The 21,898-nt window shown below is 53.7% G+C and overlaps 1 protein-coding gene across 2 annotated transcripts in view; it reads left to right on the top strand.

Moving 5' to 3' along the window:
- The first annotated feature begins 352 nt into the window (after positions 1 to 352).
- The window catches only part of PDE2A (phosphodiesterase 2A), a 100,136-nt gene continuing 78,590 nt past the window's right edge, over positions 353 to 21,898 (top strand). Inside the window, exon 1 of one of the 2 annotated variants that reach the window (XM_008968637.5) lies at positions 353 to 795. Coding sequence is in view for 1 of the 2 variants with exons in the window: in XM_003815670.5 (XP_003815718.1) it covers positions 725 to 795 (71 nt within the window). In the remaining variant the exon portion in view is untranslated. The remainder of the gene's footprint in view (positions 796 to 21,898) is intronic. The other variant, XM_003815670.5, reaches the window with a different exon arrangement.

The following is a 21,898-nucleotide window of genomic DNA, read 5'->3' as shown; positions in this document are numbered from 1 at the left end:
AGACTTGAGGGCACAAGCGTGTCCCCTCATCCCGAAGGCTTCTGCGATGGGGCAGCAGAGGGTCTGGGTCTGCTGCCCCTCAAGTCCCCAGCCCCATCCTAGCCCATGAGGATTGTAAATCCCTCGTCCTCTCCCCTCTTTCCTCTGTCAGCCACTCCCCTTTCCCCCTACCCCACTCTCTTTCTATTTCTGCCTCTGATTTTTTTTCCTTTTCTGCCTTTGTTCGTCTGTGTGTGTGTGTTTCTCTATGCCTCTCTGATCTCTTTGTACTTCCATCTTGATCTCTCTAAGGCTCTGATCCCTCTCTCCTCTCCCTCTTCATGTGTTACTGTCCCCCTTCCTGTCTCTGTTTATCTCTCAGTCTCTCTGTGTGTGAGTCTTTTTTCCTTTCTCCCGGTCAGACTCTCTCTCTACCCCTCCCTCTCTCCCTCTCTGTCTGGGCCTCTCTCTGTTCCTCCTCCCTCCTCCCTCCCCCTTCTGCATTATCAGACCTGCTCCAACCTCCTCCCAGAGCCAGCCGAGCAGCAGAGGCAGTGGCAGCGGGAGAGGCGGGAGCAGCGGGGCAGCAGAGCTGGATTGGGGTGTTGAGTCCAGGCTGAGTAGGGGGCAGCCCACTGCTCTTGGTCCCTGTGCCTGCTGGGGGTGCCCTGCCCGGAACTCCAGGCAGCAGGGACAGGGCGAGGTGCCACCTTAGTCTGGCTGGGGAGGCGGACGATGAGGAGTGATGGGGCAGGCATGCGGCCACTCCATCCTCTGCAGGAGCCAGCAGTACCCGGCAGCGCGACCGGCTGAGCCGTGAGTATAGTGAGGGGCTGGGGTGGTGAGCGGCTGTGAGAGGTGCCACAGACAGGGTCCTGGGAGTCCCTCCAAGGAGCTGGGGTTGGCATGGAGCTGAGCCACGTGGAAGGATCGATCCTGCTCCTGGGCACCCCTCCTCCCCGCGTTGCCAGACTGCAGCCTGGGGTGGGGGCAGGTTACCTCTGAGCAGAATGAGGGTGTCTAACGTCAACCTAGTAGGTGATGAGGCTGGGGTCCCATGGAAGGGGCTGCTGGTTGGACGAGGGGCTGATAATGAACCTGAACCGCTTCTTCAAGGGCTGAGGGTGTATGTGGGGAGGGGGAGGTCTGCCAAGTAGTTGGGAGGAGCTCTCGGGGCTGCAATAGGCTGGTTCAGGACCCTGGAGAGGGAGAGTGTCTTGGCCCACCAAGGCTATGTGTGTGTGAAGGAGGTGGGGAGGGGGAAAGATGGAGAAAATATGAATAAGAGTGGCCCTGGAGCAAGAGAGGGTTAGAGGTAACCACCTTCCATGGAATTGGGAATTGGGGTTCAGGGACACCACTTTATGAAACTTTACCCCAAAGCGTCTGTCCCAGGATAGGGTTCTACGGAGCCAGATGGAATATGATGCCAGCCTCGTGTGTGTCCACGTGCAGGGGGGTGCATGTGCAAGTGAGTGGGGGGCTCCGTGGCAACACCCCTCTACTAAGGGCTGCCGAGGTGGTAGGCAGGGTGTGTGTGTGTGTGTGTGTGTGTGTGTGTGTGTGTGTGTGTATATACATGTGGAATGTAAGGGATATGTTGGGTGTAGAAGGGCCTGTAGAGCTCTAGGGTCCTTGGTGGTTGGATGCAAAGCAGCCTGTCAGAGTTTGTGATCATCCCTGTGTGAGTGAGAGTTTATTCGCATGTGTCTGAGTGTGAGTGCAGGTTGGTCTGCATATGTATGTAGGTGTGTCTATTAGGTTGAGTTTGTATATTATGTGTGTTGTGTCTGCAAAATAGAGTGAATCAGTGTGCATTTTTTATCTGTTCCATGTGCATTTATGTGTGTGTATTTGTTAGTGTGTGAATAATAGCATTGCTGTGTGTGGAGGTGGATGTGGCTGTGTGCGTATAAGTATTCTGGTGTGGGTGTGTGATCGTGGTGCTAGTGTGTATATCGGTGCTTCTGTGGCTGGTGTATGTGTGTATCTATATGTGTGTATTCATCCGAGTGTGTGTGGGTGGCTGTTTCCTTCCCCTGGCAATTGAGGATACAGCTGGGACACCATGGCCCACTGATGCAGGGCAGGGAGGGGCTGAATGTATGACCGCCTCTTTGAACTCAGGACAATTCATTCTACACCCTGTGGGAAAGATGCAGAAAAGAAATAGGCAATAATGGCTCTGCCCTCTGGGGCTTCCTAAGCTTCATAGACATAAAATAGCTTGAGAATAATTAAGCAGTAGAGATCAACGTCATGCTAACAGGTGGGGGTGGGGTGGGAACTGCATAAGCAAAGGCCCTGGGCTGGGCATGTCCTGGAGCAGTGAAGACACTGTATAGAGTGGGGGGGCAGGCAGGACCCACATTCTATAGAACTTTAAGATCCAAGACTCTTAGGCTTTATCCAGAGAGCCCTGGGGAGCCCAGGAAGGTTTTATATAGGGGAGAGACATGATCAGATTTGGGTTCTAGAAACCTGCCCTGGGCCAGGCATGGTGGCTCATGCCTGTAATCCCATCACTTTGGGAGGCAGAAGCAGGTGGATCACTTGAGGCCAGGAGTTTGAGACGAGACTGGCCAACATGGTGAAACCCAGTGTCTATTAGAAATACAATAAAATTAGCTGGGTGTGGTGGCACACGCCTGTAGTCCCAGCTACTTAGAAGGCTGAGGCATGAGAATATGAGAATCGCTTGAACTTGGGAGGTGGAGGTTGCAGTGAGCTGAGATTGCCTTACTGCACTTTAGCCTAGGGGTGACAAAGTGAGACTCTGTCTCAAAAAAAGAAAAAAAAAAAGAAGAAGAAAAATAAAGAAACCTGCCTCGGTGGCATTGTCTGGGTTGAACTGGAAGAGAGAGGTGGGTCCAGGAGGCTAGAGTGGAGGCCAAGCCAATACAGGGGTCAGTGAGTTCTGGAGCTTTTTGAGAACTTGGGAAAGGCTGGATAGATGAGAACAGGGAAGGGAATGTCTAGGTGGCTCAGGCTTGGACTGGGGTCAGGGGTGTAGTGCAGACATCTCAGTAAGTCAGGATCTCATGAGGGAAAAGGCTCATGGAAGGCTCAGGAAAGCTGGGCGTGGGTGGGCTGAGGTAGTGGGAGAGATCTTTGTAGTGTTTCTAGCTAGGATGCAGAGGGTCAGAGATCATGGAGCCATCTCTTGCCAGACAGGGAAACTGAGACTATGGCTTCATCACTATCCTTTGGCTGCAAGGCTGGGGCTCAACCTCTTCATCAGACCTGACCCTCAATATCATTCTCCTTCAGGCCCTGCCCGGAACCTCTTGGTTGCTGAGCTTGGTCAGCTCAGTGAGGGTTAATTGTCTTTATGCTCCCTGCACCCCCACCCCCCGCAGTCATTCCCCCTGCCCACCAAGCAGCTCCTGCCACTCTTCCTGCTTCCCACTCCAGCCTCCTGTCCCCAGGGACTGCTGATGGCTTGGCTGGGATCTAGCCAAATGGTGGGGGGTGGGGGCGGGGGTGGGGGGAAGAGCTCCCAGCAGTCCTCTACCCCTTGGTCTTAATGGACTGGGAGTCTCACCCTCAGCCATGCTGCTGTCAGGCCAGGCCTGCGCTCCCCGGGCTTCTGCTGCTTGGGCCTATGAAATCTCCCGACTCAGCATGATTCCATTGCTGCATTCATTCATTCAACCACTCAACAGGAACTCCTCAGTAGCTGCTTGGTGCCCACTTGGCTTGTCACCGGGGACACAGAGCAGACACTGACTGAGTCCCTGTTCTCAGGGAGTGCCCAGTCTGATGAAGGAGAAAGAAATGGAAATCTGCAACCCCACAGGGTGAGCAGTGCTGTGTAGGAGGTGGGGGGCCCACAGCAAGCCTGGGCTTCAGAGGAAGAGACATTTGAGCCGGACCTTGAAGGATGGGTAGGAATCGCCCAGGCAGGGAAGAGCAGAGGGAACAGTTTGTGAAGGTGGGTAGGAAAGGCACAGGGCTAGGCACCTGACTCAGTGCAGCCTCCGGGTGGGAGAAGACAGTAAGGGCGTTCGGGTCATTTTCTAGCAGTTGTTTTAGTACTCTCTACAACTTGCCCTGCAGATCTATCCAGCCTGCTGTTTGCATACCCCCTGACATAGGATGTTCATCTCTTCCCTCCTGGGCAGCCCTTCCCTTGTGGTGGTTATATCTGTCCTGGGTCTTCTCCGCAGGGCCCAGCAACTCCAGGCTACCCAGCCTGGCCTTATGTCCTTTCTCCGTCCTGTGTCACTGTCCCCTGAAGTAGGGCCAGGCTGGGGCACAATGATCCAGGAGTGGCAAGAACACATCTAGGCAGAGAGTGGGAGAAATGCGCAGCCTTTATTAACAAAAATCTGAGATGGGTGCAGGCCCTGACTCCTCTCCAAAAATAATGATAAAGAAGCAGGCATGGCCAAATAAGGGAGTGAGGACAGACAGCAGGAAGAACGTCCTACCAATGCAGAAGGGCTGTGAGTCTCTTGGTTTTATGAGAGTGGGCTGTACGTGTGAAACGGAAGGTCTCAGAGGACAAGAGGGGGAATTGGAGGCAGAGGCACTGTCAGCCTCTGACTCTCCCATAGGTGAGTGAGTGAAGTCATCCAGGGAGAGGGAACAGAGGAGGGAGATCAGGACTCATCATTCATTCATTCAGCAGCCGTTCACTGGCCCTACCAAACATGACACCCCTAGGGGCAGATGGACAGAGCCAGTGACCACGTGGATGGAAGCTCCGAGTCTTTCCTACCTGTGTTAATGTCGCAGGAAGGTATTTAGGAGGAGGGGCCATTGGGGCTGGCCTTATAAGGAAGAGCCACTTCAGGCTGAGTTGAGGGACAGCACTAGGAAGATGGAAGAGCATTTGCAAAGACCTCAAGGTAAGGGCAAGCAGGATTTTGTTTACTTAGCACTATACGAGTTCAGAGTGGCCTAGGCATGAAGTGCCAGGCTGGGGGGAAGCCCTGGGCCGTGGTGGAGCAGGAGAGGAGTGGGGAATTGAGCCTAGACTGTAGGAAGCACTTTCTTCCGTGAAGGTGTCTCCAACAGGCTTGATGTGTAGGCATTATTGTAAGTTTGCAACTTCTTGGTCTCTCCTGGTGCTCCTGACCAGGGCCTGCTGAGGGACCCAGCCTTGCTTGAGAAAGGGGTGTTCAGTGAACAAAAGAGACCCTGGAAATGAGAGAGAAGCAGTGGCTGAAGAATGTGGGCCCCTTCCAGAAAGTGGCGTGCAAACAAATACAAAGCAATATGCAAATCAGCTGGCTAGGGCTTGGCAGCTTTGGTTGGAAGAAATGAGCCATCATCCCTTATTATGCCGGCCTCCTACCCCCTCTGCCCCAGCCTCCAGGACAGCCGGAACAGCCTTGTCTGCTCCTTGGAGCGCCCCAGCTTTTCTGAGACACAGGATTGTGGCCTCCAGGGTGGTGGCCATGGGCTCCCTGTCAGCACCCTCATCCTCCTGGGAAGTCGATATATTTAGTAACAGAAATGTTTTCACACATTTATCTCCTATTGTTCAGCTGCTTGCTCCCTGGGAAAGGCCAGGTCCCCAGTGATGTGACCCACTTCTTGAAGTCCCTGAAGTCACCCTTCTCACTGCCCCCCCACCCCAAAAAACAGGAGGCAACTGGCGCTTGGTGCAGCAGAACAGATTTGAGTCAAATATCTGGGAGGACTTCCCAACAGTGTAGTTGCTGAGATGTGTGGACCCTGGATTTCTGGGCTTTCATTCTTTGGATGGTTGCCTTGGGCGCAGAGGAGGCTTTGAAGATAGAGCAGAGAAGGTGGCAGACAGGCTTATGCTCAAATTTCAGCATACTGAAAGATGTACTGTTACTCTGTAGCTGTGTGGTCCTGGGCAAGTTACTTAACTTCTCTGAACCTTGTGTGAATAGTGGGGTGGAGATAATTATCCTTTCTTGGCAGGATGACTCTGAAGAATCTGGAAGTGCAGAGCTTAGCCCCTGGCATGCGGCAGGTGCTCACAAAGGTTAGCTACTGTCATTATGAACCACCCACGATCAGCCACACTTTCAGAAAGATTTAGCGGGGCCTGGAGAGGGAGAGACCAGAGCTAGGAGCCCAGGGCTGTCATCGTGTGGGAGGGACCAGGAGGCCTGAAACAGAGCTGTGGTTGTGGCTACGGTGAGAAGCACAAAGCTCTGTGGGAGGGACCGAGGTTTCTCAGAGAAGTGTGGCCACCTCATTAAGTTGTTCTGACTGGTCTGAGACCAATCCCCAGATAATACAATGGAAGAAAGGGCTTGGTGAAGAAGGGGTTAAGTCTGTGGCCACACCCATGCAGTCTGTGAGCCATTCTGGGAGCTGTAGTCTGTTGTGAATTTGCAGTAAGCATAGTTTGTACTGCCTCTTTTGATCCAAATCCACACCCTGCTGCCAAGGCTGGCCGAGGGCCGGCCCTGGTGGGTGCTGGGCTGTGTGGAGCCCAAAGGTGAAGCAGCATCGACCTCTTCCCTCAGGGACCCCCTGGCTTGCTATGTGTTGGGGGGTGCAGGTAGGAGCAGGGATAGAAGTATTAAGCCATAATTACGACTTCTCACATGTTCACACAGAAGTTTACAGCTTCCTGAGCACTGTTTCCACACCTGTGGTGAGGATCTCATTTAATCCTCACCACAAACCCAAGAGACTGCTGTTTTCTGGATGAAGAAACAGAGGATCCAGGAGGGGAAATCGCTTGCCCACAGGTATTCAGCCAGTGGAGCCAGACCTGGGGCACAAGTCTGTCTGCTTCCAGAGCTCCTGCTCTTTCCATACATTACTATTCCAGATGGCAGACAGGCAAGATGTGGACAACTAAAGTTGGATGTGAGACATCTCAGCAGAGGAACAGCTGAGCAGAGAGCTGCTGATTCCAGGCTGAGAGTTTGGACTTTGTGTTGTGGCCCACCAGGATCCACCCAAGGGTTTTCTGATTAGAGCTGAGCTTTGAGAGAATTGGTCTTGCAGCCTAGGCTGAATGGATTGAACTGGAGAAACCAAAGTCAGACTGAGGCTTCTAAATCCCATCCTTGGTGCACCCAGCACTTTGCTGCTGTCCCTCCTCCATGCTTCTTCTCAGTTTCTTCCTTCTCCTCTCCTTCATCTTCTTCCCCCACCCTTTTTTTTTTTTTTAATAGAGACAGTGTCTTGCTGGCTGGAGTACAGTGGTGCCATAATAGCTCACTGCAGCCTCAAATTCCTGGGCTGAAGCTATCCTCCTGCCTGGGCCTCCCAAAGTGCTGGGATTACAGGTGTGAGCCACTGCACCCAGCTCATCTTCCTCTTTCTTTCCTACTCCTCTCTGCCTCAGGCTGAGGAGTGATGACTTTTATACCATAGAGCTGTGCTGTAATATCACATGTCTCCAGAAAGGGGTGCTGTCACATACAGTCCATTCCAGCCTGAATCTTCGTTGTGTTTGAAGGGCCAGTAGAAGTGTTGGACAAGTGGCAGAGATGAAGGATGGAGAGAAGGATAGCCCATTGTTCTCCACCTCCATTGAGCCCAGGACATGAGGGCCCTGCTGAAATGGCACTGGGAGGAATGAAGGCTGAGGAGAGGTTGGACCCCAACCAGAAGGGACAGACATACTGAGTTAAGCCAGAGGAAATTTTCTCCTCATGGTTCTGGGACAGGCTAAGATTTGGAAATGCATCTAGAATGACATTGCAGTTGGGGTCTGGGTTTCTTTTGGGTCATGACTTGCTTGATACTGAGGTGTTGGGGATATTGCTTGTGTCTCAGTGTGTGTATGTGTACCTGAATGTGAGCTTCCAGTTGTGCATATGTGTATGCTGATCTGAGAGGGTGAGAATGTGTGGGTCAATGTTCGTATAAAAGTGTGAACATACTCATATGTGTGAGCATGTGAATGTCCTTTTTTTTAGTTTAGTTTTGAGACAGGGTCTCACACTCTCACCCAGACTGGAGTGCAGTGGCGTGATCTCGGCTCACCGCAACCTCCGCATCCCAGGCTCAAGCTATTCTCCTGCCTCAGCCTCCTGAGTAGCTGGGACTACAGGCATGCACCACCACACCTGCATAATTTTTGTATTTTTAGTAGAGACGGGGTTTCACCACGTTGGCCAGGCTGGTCTTGAACTCCTGACCTCAAATGATCCACCCACCTTGGCCTCCCAAAGTACTGGGATTACAGGCATGAGCCACTGCACCCGGCTGTGACTGTCCATCTTTATGTCTGATTTTGGTAAACAGTTATATGCATGTGACTGTGGCTTGTGTGTGTGTACATGTATGTAGAGTGCCATATACATATGTTCTAGTGAAACCGTATGTGTGTTCCCTGTGTATACAGATGCCTGTGTCTCAATGTGAGCACAGGGATGAGGGGATATGTGTGTGTGAAGGCCCAGACACCTGCTGTGCTAACCGTTAAGGCCGCGCCTAATGTCTGGCTATTCAATACTTTTTCTCCTGGGTCCCACTTTCCTGTAGGTAGAGACCCTTGAAGGGCTGGGCTTCCTTCAGGGGACTCTGGGCCAGAGTCAGGCTTTGTGTTCAGTCTCAGGTTGGGCCAGCCAGGGTCCTAGTCTATCGGATTGGGCAGCTGGACATGGCTGGGAAGTGTCTAGGTTCCATTCTCCCCAGGAACTCTTAATGGTCACACTTAAAGAGTTTCAGGGACTCCCAGCACGGTCCTCTTGTACTGATGCAACTACTGAAGTTCAGAGAGGTGCAGTGATTAACCCAAGGTCACCCAGCAGGACCCAGGATGAGATGATAGGGCTTGCAGCGGAGAGGGGAGTGTCTGACCTGGAAGGCTGCCCTTCCTCCAGCCCCTAGAGCAGGTGGGGAGCTCAGAGGAGAGCCAAGTCTGTGGTGTGAAGCCACCTCCTGCACCTGGCTATTCCCATGCCTCCTGGGCCTCAGAGGCTGCCTTTGAAGTTTTTACCAGAGCTTCTGCATGCTGTGAGATTCCTCCTGGGGACGTGTGAAGTCGACTGTTCCATGGAGCATGGAGACTCGATGGAGAGGAGCCCAGTGGTGAAGTGAGGCCAGAGGAGGGGCTTCCTCTGGAAGCCTCAATTTCTTCTTTGCAGTAGTTGCTTTTTTTTTCGTGTTTTTTTTTTGTTGTTTTTTAGGTTTTCACCGTTCTAACATTCAAGGCTTTCTCTGTTATCTCTCTTTGAGCTCTTAGTACTGAGACAGTGCTGGGGTTTGGGGCAGTCCTGGAGGCCTATCTGGGCTCAAAGTGAGGGTGGCAGGGCAGTCCCTTAGGGAAAGGGCTGCTTGGGAGACAGGGATGAGCTTCCTGCCCATAGTGGGGAGGCATGAGCAGGGGCTGGACAGCCTGGTTAGCAAGGCTGTATACAAGGTACCTACCCTAGTGAGGAAGTTGGTTGCAGATTATCTTGAGTCCCTTCAAGCTGTAGCTGCCATGAGGGGCCAGAGAAGAACGTGCCTCAGCTCTCTTGGGCCTGGGGAGGATTGAGTCCACAGAGTGCTCCTGGTGTCCTGGGCAGTGGAAGGTGCAAGGTTAGACTGCGCACCTGGAAGCAGAGAGATCCCATTCCCTGGAGAACTGAAGGGAAATTTGTCTTCCTGGAGGTTTGGGGCTGGAGGCAGGGCTGGATGGGAGGACACTCTGGGGTGGAGTGGGGGTGGGATGGGGAGGACTGGGCAAGTCCGAGGCGGCTCTGCTGTTCAGCACCCGCAGAAAGGAGCAGGGAGGCATATCCTGAATCATGCAGGGCTCTAGGGTGGGAGGCCCATGGTTGTGGGGCTCAAACATGGGCTCTGGTTGGGGCAGAGGAGAGGCTTCCTGGGGTTGGGGTCTGGGCAGGAATTGGGGTAGAAAAGGAGAGAAGCAGCAATTGGGTACCACCTCCTTCCCAGGTCAGGTAATTCGGAGTTGTCTTAAAACTCTCAGTGGGCCAGGCATAGTGGCTCGCGCCTGTAACCCAAGCACTTTGGGAGGCTGAGGTGGGTGGATCACCTGAGGTTGGGAGTTCAAGACCAGCCTGGCCAACCTGGAGAAACTCTGTCTTTACTAAAAATACAGAATTAGCTGGGCGTGGTGTTGGATGCCTGTAATCCCAGCTACTCGGGGGGCTGAGGCAGGAGAATTGCTTGAACCCAGGAGGCGGAGGTTGCAGTGAGCCTAGATTGTGCCATTGCATTCCAGCCTAGGCAACAAGAGCAAAACTCTGCCTCAAACAAAGAAACAAACAAAACCTCTCAGTGAGGGGGGATCTGGGGTCCAGATGGAGAGAACTAATGTTTACAGAGTGATCTTTAAGTTTTAAAAATGATTATTTGAGGAGGCGATTAAACAAATCGCCTCCTTAAATAATCCTTCCAGGGAGGCCGGGCATGGTGGCTCACACCTGTAATCCCAGTACTTTGGGAGGCTGAGGTGGGCGGATCACGAGGTCAGGAGATCGAGACCATCCTGGCTAACACGGTGAAACCCCGTCTCTACTAAAAATACAAAAAATTAACCGGGCGTGGTGGGGGGCGCCTGTAGTCCCAGCTACTCGGGAGGCTGAGGCAGGATAATGGCATGAACCCAGGAGGCGGAGCTTGCAGTGAGCCGAGATTGTGCCACTGCACTCCAGCCTGAGGGACAGAGCAAGACTCTGTCTCAAAAAAAAAAAAAAAAAAAAAAAAAAAGTCCTTCAAGGGGCTAGTCCTATTTTGTAGAGGGGAAACAGATGACAAACTTAAATGGTTTAACTGAAGACAGTTAGTGAAGCAAGTATTATGGAGATGGGGAAGGCTTAAGGGAACCAGCAGGACATGTCAGTCAAGGTACTCAGGACTGGCATCCAAGGGGCCAGGGGCGTTGGCAGAGGGGGGCCGAGGAGAGTGCCCCAGCTCCATGAGCCAGAGCCCTCGAGATGGGGCTGCCCTGCAGGAGCTGTGGCCGCAGCCACTGCTTGTCAAAGGAGGCAGGTGGGTGAGGGGGTGAATACCCACCATGAGCCTGCATGCTTCTCACCCTTTGCTCTCCTGCCAGTTCCCTGACCCTCACTGGAAGAATTTCTCTGGATGCCAGGGGGCAAGGGAGCCCTGGATGAAGCTGCCACTTAGAAGTCGGCCTCTGGGGCACACAACCCAGCAGCAAAAGTTAGAGATTGGATGTGGAGGGACAAAGAGATGATGGGAAACCGAAGAACAGAGAGGGCATGGACTTGCCCAAGGTCACACAGCCTGTTGATATCAGAATTGGAGTCAGAAGCCAGGCTCTGCCTCTGAACACTCACTTTTTTGTTTGTTTGGTTTTCTTTTTTTTTCTTTTTTTCTTTTTTTTTTTTTTGAGACAGTCTTGCTCTGTCGCCCAGGCTGGAGTGCAGTGGTGCGATCTTGTCTCACTGCAACCTCCACCTCCTGGGTTCAAGTGATTGTCCTGCCTCAGCCTCCCAAGTAGCTGGGATCACAGGCACCTGCCAGCATGCCCGGCTAATTTTTGTACTTTTGGTAGAGACGGGGTTTCACCATATTGGCCAGGCTGGTCTCGAACTGCCCTCAGGTGATCTGTCCGCCTCGACCTCCCAAAGTGCTGGGATTACAGGCGTGAGCCACTGCACCTGGCCTGAACACTCACTTTGTCACATTCACTGAGGTCTCCTGAGTGGACTCATGTGCGCATTATCTACTCTCCGGCTGAGAGCTGCTTCCTGCCGTGATCACCGCGCTCTGTATCTGGGCAGCACAGGGGCTGCTGAAGAATGTCATTCTCAGAACGCAGTGTGCCCTGGAGCCCCCCAAGCCACCTGTTCATTCATCCCAACTGGCCTTGACGGTGCCCTGGTGTGCCCTGCCTGTGCTTGTCACCCTGGCCATGGAGATGGACCCAAAAGCCCTTGCTCTCCGCTTCATTAGAGACAGGCACACCCAGATGTAGGCAATCAATTTTGTCGGGTGAGTGCTGGGACCGCTGATGAGGACCCTTCCTGAGGAGGCGATGCTGGGTCTTAGCCTTAAAGAACAACTGAGAGTTTTCCAGGTGGAGGAGAAAAGGAAGGGTATTCCAGGCAAAAATCCCCGTAAGAGCAAAGGTGTGAGCAGCAAGAAATCAAGGGTGGCAGGTTCAGGGCTCCTGGGCTGGAGGAAGGGCCTGGCGGTGGAGAGGAAGGGAGTGAAGGCCCAGCTCACAAAGGGAAGCAGAGGAAAGTTTAAGCAGGGTCAGGCCATGGTTAGCTTTGGGGTTAGGAAGCTCCAAATGATGGGTGAAGTAGGGGGGCTAGACCCAGGTGAGAGGCAGTATTGCGGTTGGCCGAGGACATGTGAGTTGCATAAATGGGCCAGAGGAGGGGTGACAGCCGCTACTTCCCGGCTCACCTGCCTGAGCTAAGGCCCTAATTCCTCAGTGTCTGCCCACCAATGCAGGTGTGTGGCAGCTCTAGACCCTCCTCTAGGGACATCCCTCCCTGCCTCATGCTGCCTGTGGCTTTCACTCTCTGGAGCACTCATCCATGGCACCCATAAGCCACCCCCTCAGACAATGGCCCCTAAAGCAAAACTGTGTCACCGTTGCATATCTCTTGATAACACTATGACCCCTCCACTGCCAAATCTGATAAAAGACCTCCCTTTGAAGACCTTCCTCCTGGAGTCAGATCTCAGTCCTTCTTGCTGTCCACAGCCTGGGCCTTGGGCCTCCCTGGGAGGCGAGTCAGTGAGGGCAGCCCCCTTATGGTGCTGGGAGTTGAGGGACCTTGGCCCAGCCAACTCATCCCTGTTGTGTCAGCCTCTCTGGGCCTGGGCAGCCAACTCATTTTCAGTGCTAATTAGCATCTCCCCTGCAGCTTTCTGCCCCACTCTAAGTGCTTGACAATCATTAGGTGTTATTGTGTGCAACTGGATCCCAGCTCCGGCACCTCCCTGCCCCAGCTTCTCCTCCAGACCCCAGCTGCCTGAGATAAGGGACCTGGCCACAAACATACAACACACCGAAACCCGGACACAATCTAGGCATAGGGACTTGAACACCAACATAAATATACAAAGAGGAAAAACCCAGTAACACAGAAGAACTCCCCATACCAGGAAGCAGACCATAGCACAGACAGACCCACAGTACACACACAACACAGACACCAACAGATGCTGAAAAGCAGACACAGGATCATTCCAAAAAGTGACCCAGAAACGAAAACAGAACAAATGGGAACACCAATGCACATGACACAGGTATACACATCTAGATATGCAACACAGGTACGATTCAGCGCACGCGTGGCGCATCGCAGGGAAGCACTTGCACTTGGCGTATACACAGATGCCAAGATAGTCAGAGCGAGCCGCCTGTGGTTCCCCACCTGTGCAGCGTCTCTCGCCTCTGGGCTGCCGCACATGCTCTTGCCCGGAATGCCCTTCCCCAAGGCCCTCCTCTTTTTACCTGGCTAATTCCTGTCATTCTTCAGATCTTCTAGGAAGACTTCTGCCTCCTTGATAGGGGCCTTTCCATACTCCCCAGCCTTGGAGTGCTTCCTGCCACATGGCATCACTGACTGTTTTCCAATGAGTTTCTGTCAAGTTTTGGGATGAAGGATTTTGCCTGTGCTCGGTGAGGTGGTGACTGTGGGTGTGAGTGGGTGATTAGGGCCAAAAAAACCCCCCAAAAAACTGGACAGAGGCAAATTTGGGGGGAAATGAGTTAGGAATAGCTGTGAGGAGCCCCAGCTACTCAGGGCCTCAGAAGATATTTATTTCTGTATTTATTTATTTATTGAGACAGAGTCTTGCTCTGTCACCCAGGCTAGAGGGCAGTGGCGCTATCCTGGCCCACTGCAACCTCCACCTCCCAGGTTCAGGCGATTCTCCTTCCTCAGCCTCCCGAGTAGCTGGGATTACAGGTGCGCACCACCATGCCTGGCTAATTTTTCTATTTTTAGCAGAGACAGGGTTTCACCATGTTGGTCAGGCTGGTCTTCAACTTCTGAGCTCAGGTGATCCTCCTGCCTCGACCTCCCAAAGTGCTGAGATTACAGGTGTGAGCCACTGCACCCGACCTCAGAAGACATTGAAACCCACAGAGAGGACACAGCCAGATGCCCTCTGCCTCATTTTCTCAGACCCTGCCTGATTTCTCTTATGTTTCTTCTAGGCTTGCTCCCTGACCCAGTTCCCTCCTTCCCAGAGCTGGCCTTGCCCCTTGCCACCTCTCGGAGCTCACACATACTCACTCACCTTCTCTGCTTGGCTGTGCCCTACCCCTACTTCTAAGTGCAGTGAAATCCTTGTTATTCAAGGCCTGAGGTCAGTGGGCACGTCATCCATGCCTGGCGTCCTAACCCGTGCCACTGAGTATCGTGAAGGGAGGTAGTGGAGGGACGTGCTTGGGAGCACAAGCCTTGAGGACTGTCTCTTGGTTCAGATCTCTGCTCCTCTACTTCTTAGCTGCAGGATTGTGCAAGTTCTGCCACCTTTGTTCCCTCATCTGTAGAAAGGAGAGGATAATAGAGCCCACCTCATTAGGGCAGCCATGAGGATTAAATGAGACACAGTGTGTAATGTACCTGGCTCCCTCTCCAGGTTACGTGAGAGCAGGGAGAAATCTAATGAGATCAAGGATGTGCAAATGCACTCAGAAGGTGCCTAGTGAGTCCTTGCTAATTGGCACTTAGTGAAACAAACACCTCCTGTGTGAGCACCTAATATGTGCCTCTGTAGTGGGCTCTGTGACCCGCCTCTCCTTAGTTTCTGCACGGCTGCCAGTTCTGCACAGCTGTTACTGCTGTGGGGGCTTAGAAGGTGGGGGTGTGACTACTTTTTCAAAATTTATTTTTAATTTTTTACATCTGTTTTATGGAGGCATAATTTACATACAGTAAAATCACCAATTTAAAGTGTATAATGAGTTTTGATAAATATATATGGTCATAACCACCATGACAATTAAGAAAAGAATATTTTTATCCTGGCAAACTTCCCTTGTGCCCTTTATAGTCAGTCCCTTTGAGGGGGACTTCTTATAGGAGTGTGAGAAGTACTGGGTTTTCCTTGGGCTGCAAACCTGGGCACATGGAGTGGGGGTGCCTCCAACATGCTGGAAGTTGCCAGGGAACTGCTGACCCTCTCTGGGCCTTGGTTCCTGGCAGAGGCAGTGCAGCCAGGCAGGGCAAGGGATGCTTAGGCCTTGGTCTCCTGAGGGCAAGCCTTGGATGTGAGGGCTGGATCGGCTGGAAGTGGTGGCTTCAGAAACCCATAGAGTGGGTGACAGGGTAGGGACTTGGTGTTTCTGCAAACCCGCCCCTCCTTTGACCAGGTGTGCCCTGTGGTCCTGGTGGAAATGGCTATATATTGTCCAGACTGTAGCAGGGGCTGGCCAAGATGGTCCACTCCTCTCCCCATCCTCCTCCAACCAGAGGCCATAAACCCCACTCTATAGATGAACAATTCCCTGAAAAGAAGGGGGTCACTTTTGTTCCCCAGTTCTAGAACTATTAAAGCAATTATGTAACTAGCAATAAATTACTTAAAGTAGTGACTCACTCAGCTTAATTAGAGCGCAAGCAGGGAGGGATTAAGGTATTTTTAGAGCACACACCTCACTCTCTCCTGTGGGGGAGGCCTCTGTGCAAGGTGGGGGTGGAAAAAAGGCTGGGAACTCATGGGAGCACCCCAGGTGTCTGCAAGGAGATGAAAGCTGATCCTCCGCCCCACTGAGTTCCTAAGGAAGAAAGGCCGAGTCAGAGCTGCAGCAGGAGGGATTCGGATCAGACTCAAGAACACTTCCCAGTGGTGCTTATTTGAGAACTGGGACGGCAACACTAGATTGTAAACTCTGTGAGGGCAGGGATTAGGTCTGTGACCGCCTCCTCACCCAGCGGGAGACCAAGAATGAGACTTGGGAGTCAGACACAACTGGGTATGACTCCTGCCTTTGCGGGTTGCCAGCACGTGGGCTTGGGCAGGTTCCTTTATCACCAGAAGCTTTGCCGTCTCCTCCACTATAAAGTGGGCACAATAACATCCACCTGCATGCATATTATAAGGATTGAATGGGTTAAAATGTGCAAAGCAAGACTTAGTGCTCAGCTGGGCACAGCGGCTCACACCTGTAATCCCAGTACTTTGGGAGGCTGAGACAGAGTGCTTCAGCCCAGTAGTTTTGGGACCAGCCTGGGAAACATAGGGAGACCCTGTCTCTTAAAAGAAAAAAAAAAAAATTAGAAGACTCGGTGCTGACTCTGCTAGACCAAAAGCCCCACAAAGGCAGGGATTAGGTTTGGTTTGTGTTGTTCATTGTTGTATCAAGCTTCATTCATAGGACTGCACAAAGTAGGTGTTCAGTAAATGCTTTGTTGTGTGACTGCGTGTTAATTTTGTTCCCATTCTCCTGCTCCAAAAAAAAGTTCATTTTCCTGAGGTTGTGAGTGAAGAAAATAGGCAGTGTGGGCTGGGTGTGGTGTCTCATGCCTGTAATCCCCAGCACTTTGGGAAGCTGAGGCGGGAGGATCACTTGAGGCCAGGAGTTCAAGACCAGCCTGGGTAACTTAGCGAGATCCCATCTCTACTTCAAAAAAATTTAAAACAGAAAAAATCTAGGGTGTGTGGGGGGGCAGGTGGGGAGGTTGCAGGGGTGCCTCACAGGTGGGAGTCTGGCATTTCTCCTCCAGGCTGAGGAGGTGGTGAGTTCCAGGGAAAGTCCTGGGAGGGATCAGAACCACAGCTCCAGCCTGCCTGGATGAGGGTGGTCTTCTGGCTGCCAGGAGGGTAGCTAGGTGGGAAGATCTGCCCTTGTTTCCTCCATAACCTGGGGCGGGAGGAGGAGGAGCTCCCAGCCCAATCTGATGGGGGAGACAAGAACCCTCACCCACCATTGCTGGCAGTTCAGAGAAGGCAGCGATAAGTCAGGGTGGGGCATCCTGAAAGGCTTCCCAGAGGATTGGATGGGAGGATTAGGCTGAGAAGACATCCGGCATCCGTAAAATGGAGTAATGATTCTGACCCTGCAGGTTTTCTGGGAGGATTAAATGAGTTACATTTTAAAGATGCCTGGTACATGCCTGCCAGGAGAAGGCACAACATATGAACTCCCTCCCTCTTCCCTCCACCCCTCCTCAGCTCCTGTGACATCAGGAGGGACATGCCCTGCCCTGCTCACAGAGGCTGGGTGGGAGGCTCCCATCATGGCCTTCACTGAGGCTGCCTCTGCAGTTGGACCAAGCTGGACACACAGTAGGTGCACATAACAGATGGGGGCAGGTCTGTACTTGTTTTACCAGGGTGTTGGGAGGCTGAGGGAAGGGCACAGCTGGATTGGGGTGATGGAGTTCAATCCCTGCTCCTCCCCCAGATCCAAGATCCTAAGACACCTATGTCCAGTGGCTGCTCTGATCAGCTCTGACCAGCTCTCCTCACACCTCATAGGCCTTCCAGGGTTCAGGTGATGAATTAGTGATGACAGCATCCAGCATCGCTATGACAACCACATGGCACTCTTAGCCTCCAGTCAGGGCTCAGCCGCAGAGGCCAGAGACCCCTTTGGCTCTGGGCCTTTGTACTGGTGTGTGTGAGCGGGGCTGGGGCCTGAGGGAGATGGAGGAGTGGGAGGGGCAGGGGCCGGGGCATGGGGCTGCATCTGGCATGGACTGGAGTTCATTCAGATTGTTCCATCCAGAGGGACCTTGGGGACAGTTGTTTCTCTCCTTCCTTCCCCCTTTCTTTTCATTCCTCCATCCCTCCTCTTTCCCCTCCTCCCACTTCTTCTGAGCCTTGTTCCTGTTTGAGACCCTAGGCTGCCAACCCTTTTCCCCTCCTCTGGGAATAAAGCCAGGCTCAGCCCTCACCCCGGGGAGCTGAGTGAGGTGGGGGACAGCCACCTTCTGGTCTAGGCCTCAGGGAAGGTGTGTGGGGACCACTGATGGCTTGGTGAGAGGGCCTGACCCAGCTGGGCCAGGGGCTGTGCAAGTGGCTGCTGACCCTGATGAGTGGGGAGGAGGTTTTCAGTAGAGAGGCAGGGTCAGAGATGAAGCAGCGTGGGATGGGGGAGCGACAGATATTCAGAGTGGCCTAAGTGTGAGATGCGGAGCGGAGAAGGTGGGAGGAATCGAGGCTCGAGAAGGACTGGGAGGGAGTGGATGCAGTGAGGAGTTTGAAGTTTGTCCCTGGGGGAAGAGGAGCCCTGAAGATTTTTGTTGTTGCTTCTTTGATTTTTAAATGGGAGGGTTCATTTTAGAGATGGGGAAACAGGCCCAGGGTGGGAAAGTGACTTGCTCAAGCTTAAGTCACTAGAGACAGACTGAGACTACAGGCTCTGCTTGGGTCCTGCTGGACTCTAGCTGGGACCTCTTGCCCCAGACTTGCTGGCCAGGATTTTCCCAGGTAATCACTACCTCCGAGAAAGGTGAGGAGAGCCCATGGGTGACTTTGCCCTCAGTTTGAATGAAATTTGCATCAGCAAGGGCTATGCCGATAGTCCTTTCTGCCCGTGTCTGGCCTGTTTGGGGGTGGGAGTGGGCTGGAGGTGAGCATCCAGGGAAGGATCTGGGAAGTCAGGGGCTTGCCAGGGCCAGCAAGGCATTAGGGTCAGAGATGGATTCAAACTTGGGTCTTTGGAGACCCAGCCCAGACTCTGTGCTCCATCTCCTTCCTCCGTCTCTCAGGAGCCTTTGGCTGAGTTAGGCACCTACAGGAGGCAAGGGCCCCCCCGAGCCCCTCACATTCTCCTCAGGGCTCCTTCTGGCCCTGGGGCCTGATATTGGGCCTGCTGTGCTGGAACTTATCCAGGCAGAATAAACCTTTAGCCCCATTGTCCTGATGAAGAAACTGAGGTCCTGAGGTAACAATGACTCATTCAGGGTTACAACAGGTCAGTGGCTGGGCTGGGCCTAGCTGTCTGGCCCTCAGCTTGTCTACATGGCCCCCCCTCGTGGCTCTCCCCTCGCCTCTCCCACCCCGCTGTGCAGCATGGTTGGGCCTGCCAGCCTTGATGGATGGCTCTGCAGCTCAACCTCCCTCCCATTCCTCTCCAGATGCTGGGCCGTGAGCCTCCTAATCACCAGTCCTGCCTGGTGGCCGCCAAGCCATCCATCTCCCCACACAGCCTTGCCCAGCACAGATGATTTTGTTTGGGGAGAAGGGGGTCACAGCAGGTCTTCCTCTGAGGCTGAGCCGAGAGTTTGGCTGCAGCCCCCACTCTGGGGGGCCCGAGGGTTAGGGAATAGCCTGCACTCCCTTGCTGGAGTGTCAGAAATCCCTCCTGAATCTCCCTAGGGCACGTGCACATGCACACACAGGCACACACACTCACAGTAACACTAATAAAAGCTCTCGTGTAGCAAAAGAATATTGTATGGCAAGTATTGTTGCAGAGCCATATGTATCATCTCATTCATCACTCCACTGTAGAGATACAGAAACTCAGGCTCAGAGAGATTAAGTGACTTGCATAGGCTCCATATCCAGGAAATGGAGGAGCTGAGATTTGAACCCACATCCTTATGGCTCACATCTTGCATTCACAACTCCTGCTCTACTGACTCACCTGTGCACACACACACACGCACACACACACACGCGCGCACACACACACACACAGGCACTCACTTGCATGCATGAGCACGAGCCACCATTTTGGCTCTTGTACCATCCATCTACCTGGGCCAGGTTCTTGAGGAGTGAGGAGAATGCTGGGCTGCAGAGGGCATGAGGGGTCACTGCTCATTGTCCCCAGGCTGCCCCAAGCTCATTGTCCCCAGGCTGTCTCACCCTGGCTGTGGCACTGGCTGGCTGGGGAGCTGCAGGGAGGCAGCAGCCTCCAGGCAGTGGAAAGGGGAGGCTGGGAGACAGTCGATCGATCATCCCTGCAGTGCCTCCTTCCAGGAACTGGGGCCCAGGGGAGTGTGGCGCCGCGGGTCGATGTTCTGGGCAGCAGCACAGTCTCTGAGTGCGTACAGGGTGTGTGTGGGGCGAGGCTGGTGTGCAGCTGCCCGCCTTCCCCTGGCTCCCTTCCCCTGCTCCTGCCTTCCTCCTGCCATTCACCTGCCAGCCCCACACCTTCCCCTGATTCCCCCACTGTCCCCAACCTGGGTACTACAGAGGCTGAGACTCAAACTCCCAGTTCCCAGGCACCTGTGTGCCTACTGCTACCATCCCGCCCTGCCCTAGAGGCAGGTCTCGGGTGGGTGCTGCAAGAGTCACCCTATGGTGGTTGGGGATGGGTGGGTAGGGGGACCAGGGGCTGGAGCTGTGGGGATGTGAGGCAAGCCCACCTCAGAGCCTTTGGAGACCTCGACAGACAATACGATGAGATAAGAAATGTAAAGGGGCACATAGTGGGTGCTGAATTCATCTTGTCTCGTTCCTCCAGTAAGAGTCTGGAGAAACTAGGAGCAGCTGGGTGCCTCTGAGGGCACAGGAGCTCCCAGGGCTGGCTGGCAGGTGCAGCTAACAGTGTTAGCAATCCCAAGGACAGGTAGCTTGGGGCGGAGGAGAGCATGCTGTCCTGATGAGGGGAGAGATGTCTGGTGCTAGGAGCAGTGGTGGCCGGAGGAGGGCTAGGGACCCTCCCTAGGCCACCCCACACTCTCCCTCTGGGAGGGACTCCTGAGCAGGCCTGGTCACCTTGCTTCTTGGCTGCTTCTTCCCCGGCGGAGGAGCCTCCCCCAGGCTCTCCCACCTGCACTGGCCTCAAGAGAGCTGGGATTGAGCCCCAGTTCAGGCACCTGCTGGCTGGTGGAGGTTAGGGCAAATCACTTTCCTCAGCCCTCTCATCCGTGACAGGCTCTGGTGAGGGTTAAATGAGATGTTGCCTGTCAAGTGCCTGCCACTTCCCTGACGCCGAGCAGCTAGGCTGCTCTGGGTTCTCTAGCACCTGCCTCCCCTGGTCCCAGCACTGGGTGGGCGGCTGTGTTCTACCGGTCACTGGTGGGTCCTCAGGGCCCCGACACAGGGCCTGCTATTGGGAAAGAGGGAAGTAAACATCCCAGGGCTGGAGCTCTGCCCACTATGGAGGTGTTCCATCTTAGGCTCTGTAATTTCCTCATTCACTCTGGTATGGGGACAAATGTGCCTCTCTGCACTAACTGAGCCCCCATGGGCAACTAGGAGTGGTGTCACTTGGGGTGGGGGTGGGCAAGGATCTCTGGACTGGGATTTCCAAGCCCTGACTTCCTGTTATTTCAGGCACTACCTCATTGTTCCATCTTGGGCAAGACCTGTCCCCTTGAGGGTAAGAGAAACATGTGACCTCTGACCTCCAGAGTCTCTCTTCTGAGCTTCTGTGCCCAGATGATTCTGTGTTCTAGGGGACAGGCGAGGCTGGGGGGTGACCCCCATGCCACTGATGGGCAGACTAAGGAGCAGGGGCCCAGGACTGGGGCCAGCTCAGGACTCTGGTGGCTTCGGTGCCCTTGACCTGGTATTGCTGCCGTTTTGCCCCACTGCTGTCTGTCTCCGCTTCCGAGTCACCGCCTGTCCCTCTCCAGTCCTCTCCTCTCTTCCTTTATTACTATCTCTATATTGCCTCCTGCCTCAGGCTTATCTCCTCCTGTCATGCCTCTATCCACCTCTGTCACTCCCCTGCGACTCTGCCTCACTCCCTGGCACACCCTCTCCCTCCCTGCGAGTCGGGAGTGGAGCCTCGCTGGGAATCAGGACCCCCCTGCCTCTGGTCTCTGTCTAAGCAGTCTCTGCGATTCTGGCCAGCTCTTATCTTTTTCCACCTTCCCGAATCTCTCTTGCTGTCTGATGGTGTCTCTGCCTTTCACTGTCTCTGAACTCCCTTTGTTTTTCTCTATATGCTTCTCTCTGCTCTTATCTCTGGGCCTCTGTCTCTCAGGGCCTGACTGGTCTTGACCTCTTTGCCTCCTTCTTCCCCTCGAGAGCCCAGCCAGGCAGCAGGTCCAGCCCTCCAGCCCAGAGAACAGATGGAGTCCACCCTCCCTCTCTCTTGCTGGCTGCCTCGGAAGCCCCAAACAATGGCCTCCGCCCTGCACCGTGCCTTGTTGCTAGGCCTTGGGCTGGCAGC

This window comes from Pan paniscus, chromosome 9 (genome assembly GCF_029289425.2).
Source record: "Pan paniscus chromosome 9, NHGRI_mPanPan1-v2.0_pri, whole genome shotgun sequence".
NCBI lineage: Eukaryota > Metazoa > Chordata > Mammalia > Primates > Hominidae > Pan > Pan paniscus.
This window is presented reverse-complemented; position numbering and strand designations above follow the sequence as displayed.